The 6,000-nt window shown below is 43.1% G+C and overlaps 1 protein-coding gene across 1 annotated transcript in view; it reads right to left on the reverse strand.

Annotated features, from left to right (window-relative positions):
• The window catches only part of ldb1b (LIM-domain binding 1b), a 28,728-nt gene extending 24,634 nt beyond the window's left edge, over positions 1-4,094 (reverse strand). The window contains exon 1 of the mRNA XM_053634555.1: positions 3,634-4,094. Within this exon, the coding sequence (XP_053490530.1) occupies positions 3,634-3,661 (28 nt within the window). The 5' untranslated portion in view covers positions 3,662-4,094. The remainder of the gene's footprint in view (positions 1-3,633) is intronic.
• Between the last annotated feature and the right edge of the window lie 1,906 nt (positions 4,095-6,000).

Raw genomic sequence — 6,000 nt, forward strand, 5'->3', positions numbered from 1 at the left:
AACAGATTTACCCTTCTTTTCTCAGTACCGGGAAAGGTTGAAGTTCTTGTCTGTGGTGGTCAAACATACGCTACAGCTGACTTTATCTCTAAATGGCTCTGAATTATGGCTAAGCAAGAAACACGTTAATCATCTACATGTCGAGACATAGAGTAGATGACTACATTTAACATTACATACTCACACATGCACATACATGTACATGCACGCACAAACACACACGTACCTCGCACCTAGACCACACAAGACGGGGGTGTATCCCACTGCTCAGCATCACAGAGGAATGTAAACAAACCAAGTTTATACTGAGCTAGCCAACTCTCTCTCTCTCTCTCTCTCTCTCTCTCTCTCTATCTTCTCCTTTCACTCTAGCTCCTACTTGCTCAATACTAACTCACTCACTATCCAATTTAAGAATGATCTCACTCTCTCGCTTTAGTCTATATACTAAACACAAACTGTTCTTTCTGACCGCAAGCCATGAACAATGCTTATTCTCAGACCAAATACACAACCAATGAAACCAATACTTGCTAAAAATGCACCATTATAACCACTGATCACATAATAGGCCTGAGCCACAGGCCATTAACCAGCCACAGTCCCTGTACACATATTCACACACACACACATAGAGTGCACTCTGTAAAAAAACAAATCCAGAAAACATTCTACGAATCACTCACCTTTCCAAAACCCATTAATAAAACTGGTGTGTTATCACTTACGCTTATAAAAATGTCAATTCACAGCCACATGTGAGTATAAGTCAAAATTAAGGCTCTTTTTGACTGACAGTCAATGACACGTCTGAATGATCCAAACACTCATCAGGTTCTATGCACAGGGGCACTAAACAAATAATTCATATGAACTTATTTAATGGTTCATAAAACTTTACTGATATGATATTGCAACCGAAAGAGTGAACAGATGCTCTTGAGAAACAAGCAGGCATGCTTCACTTTATGACCGGGCTTAAAAAAATGATGAGACGGCCATCTTGTAAACCTACTGGGACATTGTAATAAAACAACAACAACAACAACAACAACAAAAACCCACAAAATCTCTGGTTAGAACTAAACAGTGGATATGAGGGATTTATTAATTTATAATCGTTCTTTGAGCTGTCTGTTCGAATAAAGGAGTAAAAGAAGAAATCCGAGCAGCGGGAGAAAAAGCTGACGCTGTAGCAATAACAGAGGGATGTTTTACAGTGTAGGAAGTGTTATCAGTGATTGCTTCAGGGCACAAATGTCACAGACGTGCTTGAGTGCCTGTTGCTCTGGGCACCCGAGATGGCATCGGCTGGTTGAACTCTACAATGACGGAAATCAAACAGATGTCTGTGTGGCAAAGCAGTCAAAATCGAGATACTGTTTGCTCTCTCTCTTGATATCAGTCCTGAGCCTTCATCTCAATTTCTGCCTCTCTTTACACCTCTGTGTACCGAAAACATCAGTTTGTTCATTTGATTTAAAAAGTCACTTATTCACAATGGCCTCTGGTTTTCTCTGTCCCTTCCTTCGTCTCTCTTGAGTAAGGGATGAGAGGAGAAGGTCAGGGGGTGTTTGATGGGTCTTCGCTTGGCCAATTGGTACTCTAGCCAATGACTCTGAGCAACAGAGCAAAGATATCAGCCTGTTACATTAACACTGCAGAGGGACAGGGAACGAATGAGCGAGCAAGAGAGAGAGAGAGAGAGAGAGAGAGAGAGAGAGAGAGAGAGAAAGCAAGCCCTATCAGTAGCAATACACACAGTCAGAAGGTTAGTTTTATCCCAAAGTTCCCCTAACACTTACAGTCCATCTGCAGCTTTATGCACCCATGTTTTATTCAAGTCTGTTCATGATGTCTGAGCTTTTGTCCCATGGGGAGACAACACACGGTGATCTTTCAACACATCTTATCTGTACTAAAGTACAAACCAATATTTCGCTCCTTTTAAAAACCATGCTGCTTTGGGCTAAGTCGGGGAAGCTAATACTTTCATTATGCCAAGCTGGAGAGATAGCAAACCTTCCAACCATAAACAAACAAGAAAACAAGCACAGGCTAGTTCCAGCTCTGGAACACAAACAGGTCTACTACTGACATGATATAAAAACCAGTGTTTTTCAGCCTACTCACTATCAAATGCATCTGTGGCATATGTGCAATTACCCCGGAAAAGAATTTCAACACATTTCTCCATGCTGAGAAAAGAATACAAAACCTGTTTACTTAAAAGCCACTTTGAATATAGGCCCAAGGGCAGTTGCTGGGGCAGCCAATAAACAAAACGTTTATGAAGAACCCTTTAATGAATTCTTCAGGCAAATGTATTTGTAAATGAGGTTATACCTAAGCTCTACATACAGTCCTTTCAGAGAAGGAGTTACTTTGCCAGAGAGAAGAGTTTGTGGTTATACCTTATTAACGTAGCAGTTGTAGATCTAAGCCTGAAGGATACCACAAAGCATACAGGAAAGAGTAAGAACCCGGGATTCCCGGATTGCTCATGTGTTTGAAACGACATGACAACAAATTCTGTAAAACGTCTTGTCATGTTCATGTCTTTACCATTAACATGCATTGTTTGAGTCTAACAGTTGTAGTTTTGAGCATGGTCACATGTTTTTAAACCTTTATTCACATTTTAACAACTGCTTATAGACTATAGGGTTATAAGTGAATTTGAAGTCATTTCTCAGTACTGGAAAATGTGTCAAAATTTTTGTCTGTGGTAATTGTACATGTGTTACACATGCTGTTTGAAACTGTTGGAGTATTACTTTAAGAAACTGAACAAAAAACAAAACAAAACCCAAAGCCAGCATGAAGGGTTGTAGGATACAGCCGCTACAGACACTTGTTGATGTGTGTAGACAGAAATCCCATAATAATCCTGCTGATGCCAGTGTGTGGGTGAATAAAAGTCAGCTCAAAATGGCTAATCACAGAAACACACTCTGCTGGGCCACTCCATCTCTGACAGGCAGCATCAAACAGACGGATACAAGCACATGAGCATACACAAAAGAAGAAGACACACACATTTATACAGTGATACAATTCTAACACCATACAAAGTGCTTACATGTGCCATGATCGCAAAGGAGAATTCGAGTGCCATGAGAACATCAACTTGACCTTTGGCCTCTTACCAATTTTACCTCTACAAACTTTCTGCACATCTGGTTTCTGACACAGAACTGGCTAGTTAAAAATACTCATTTCCCATTCTGCAGCCTGTTCAGAATTAAGGCTTCAAAATGATCAACAACAACAAGAGCCACAACAAGGCAACCCGAGCCTGGTCCATGAAGCTCTTCATGACATTCACCAATGCAAACCATCTGTGTGTGGAAAAAAGAAAAACACCAACAAACTCTTCCAATTTCTCCTTTCCTCAATCTGGTTTTGAGGCTGCCCTGAAACAAAACTCTACCCCCCCCCCCCCCCCACACACACACAGAGCTCTACAGAGTACAACAGGGGGCAGCCATGTTTTCCCCAAACGTTTGTGCCTCCTGTCATTGCAACAAAGCCCTCGGGCCATGTCCTTTCGCCACACCGACACACTTGACAACACACTCTATCTCCCTCGGCAACTGGGTGGTAGTCACGGCGACAGCAGAGGGCTCTTACCCGGACACGCGCAGCCGCCCACGGACATCTTCTCACATGCCCGTTCCTGACGCTGCTGCTCCGAGCTGATTGTGGAACGCTCTGACGAGTCGCTTCGCTTCTTCTCCTCTTCTGCTTCTTCTCCTTCACTCCGTTCTGCTTCTGCTGCTGCTGCTCACATGGGCGTCTGTTTTTCCAAAGGTCCACACATGCACATATACACCGAGGAGAGAGGAAGAGAGGGAGAGTGTGAGAGTGTGTGAGAACGTGGAGGGAGGGAAAGGTTAAAAAAAGAACAAGAGCACAAAGGAATGAAAGCAGAGAAAGAAAGAAAAAAAGAAAGAGAAAGAGAGGAGCAGAGAGTTGCAATGATCCTGCTGCCTTGACTGTACCCTCGCGCTTATTAGTGCGCTGATAGCAATGCAGGTGGGAGGAGAGAGTAAGACAGAGCGAGAGAGTAAGAGAGTGAGAGAGACAGAGAGAGAGGGAGAAGGAGAGAGAGATTATGTGTGTGTAGGGTGAGAGAGTGTGTGAGAGCGAGCAAGGGAGGGAAAAAGAAAGGGAGGGTGAACGAGAGGGCTGTCAAAGTGACCTGAGCAGCAGATTTCAGAGAATAACAACCATGTGATGTGTCTCTCTCTCTTTTTTTTCTTTTAAAGATGTACACACTGTTTTCCTGGCCTGTGCCCCCCTCTGCCACCCTGTGCCACCCTGTGCCCCCTGATGAATCCAGATGAGTGCTCTTATGGGGTGTTTTGTCTGGTGGCAGGCAATGAGTTGGGGGAGCAGTACGCACTGTCTGAGTGGCTCGTTACCATCTGTGGCAAACAAGTGAGGGAGGGTGTATATGGTCATCTGACATCTTTCTGCTCATTCTCTCACTGTGTCTTTTGCACTCCTGGCTGCCTGCCTGCATTCACTCCATTAGTCGCCAAACCTGTCTTTTTTTCTCCCATTCTATCACACGCCCAGTCTTACACAGCAAAGTGATCGAATGGAGAGAGGAGAGGAAGTCACCTCGACTAAAGCCATGCTCCATTCACCTAAATGCTGAAGAGCATCGGAATGCATAGTGTGTGGAGGGGTCTCGACTCATAATGTACACTTTTAGCCTGCAATCCTGCTCTTACTTCCTCTAAATGAACCTCTGCAGCTCAACAAAGAGCTCTTTAGAACCTCACGGTAGGGGGGCTGCAAGCATATCTGGTGTGTGTGCATGAGGTCAAATATGTTTCTGTGTGAGCATGTGGCCCTTTTTTCAGTTCTTGACTATGGGCTGGGCAATAATTGTTTTTATTGCAGGTATTTTATGCTGTGCATTCGTGTGTTGCCTGATACTACACAGAATTGACACAGATTGTCATGTGCCTCTAGAAAACAAACACATTTGATTTATTACCTATCAAATTATTATTATTATCCACCCATTTTCCATCCCGCTTATCCTAAACAGGGTCGTGGGGAGCCTGGAGCCTATCCCAGGGAACTCAGGACATAAGGCAGTAGACAACCAATCACACACTACAGACAATTTTGAAATGCCAATCAACCGACAACGCATGTCTTTGGACTGGGGGAGGAAACCAGAGTACCCAGGGGAAACCCCCGAAGCACAGTATGAACATGCAAACTCTGCACACACAGGGTGGAGGCAGGATTCGAACCCCTAAGTCCGGAGGTGTGAAGCAAACGTGCTAACCACTAAGCCATTATTATTAGGGGCCAAGCACCAAAGATAATTGTAATCGTTAGTTTTTCTATTATTATTCTTCCGCTCTGGAAGTCTATGGCAGCCCATAGAACCGTGTGGTTAAAAGTTGTGAAATTTGGCACACTGATAGAGGAGAGTCTGTACATTAACCACAGCAATTTTGGAGTGTCTAACGCAATCTGTCTAACGCCATCAACTGTTCAAAATGTCACTTACATTTGAACCCAAATGACTAGAAACAAATTTCTTTTTTCTTCTGATTCCTTGGCTCAAGACGATTTGAGTGCACCATATGATGTCATTTTCCCCCACTTTGAATTTTTTTTTGAAAAACCTACTTTTTCAAAATCATCCTAGACGGTTTTTCCGATTTTCACCTAAATTGGCTCAGATCATCTTCATACTGTGCTGGCAAAAATTTATTAAAAGCTTTTCAATAAACCCAGCTGTTCTTGAAAAACAGGCAAACGAATTTGATGAAGAGCATGCCAAATTGGACGCAAGGCTATATCTCCGCAATGCATTAGCGTATTGAGACAAATCTTGGTACATGTCATCACAAGCATGACCTGAGGCTATATGCACTGTTTTGGTGCAGTGCCACCTAGTGGTCAGGAGATATGAAAAATGGACATTTTTGCTTATAACTTCTGAACAGTTTAGCCCATAATCACAAA

Source organism: Ictalurus furcatus, chromosome 10 (assembly GCF_023375685.1).
Source record: "Ictalurus furcatus strain D&B chromosome 10, Billie_1.0, whole genome shotgun sequence".
Classification (NCBI taxonomy): domain Eukaryota; kingdom Metazoa; phylum Chordata; class Actinopteri; order Siluriformes; family Ictaluridae; genus Ictalurus; species Ictalurus furcatus.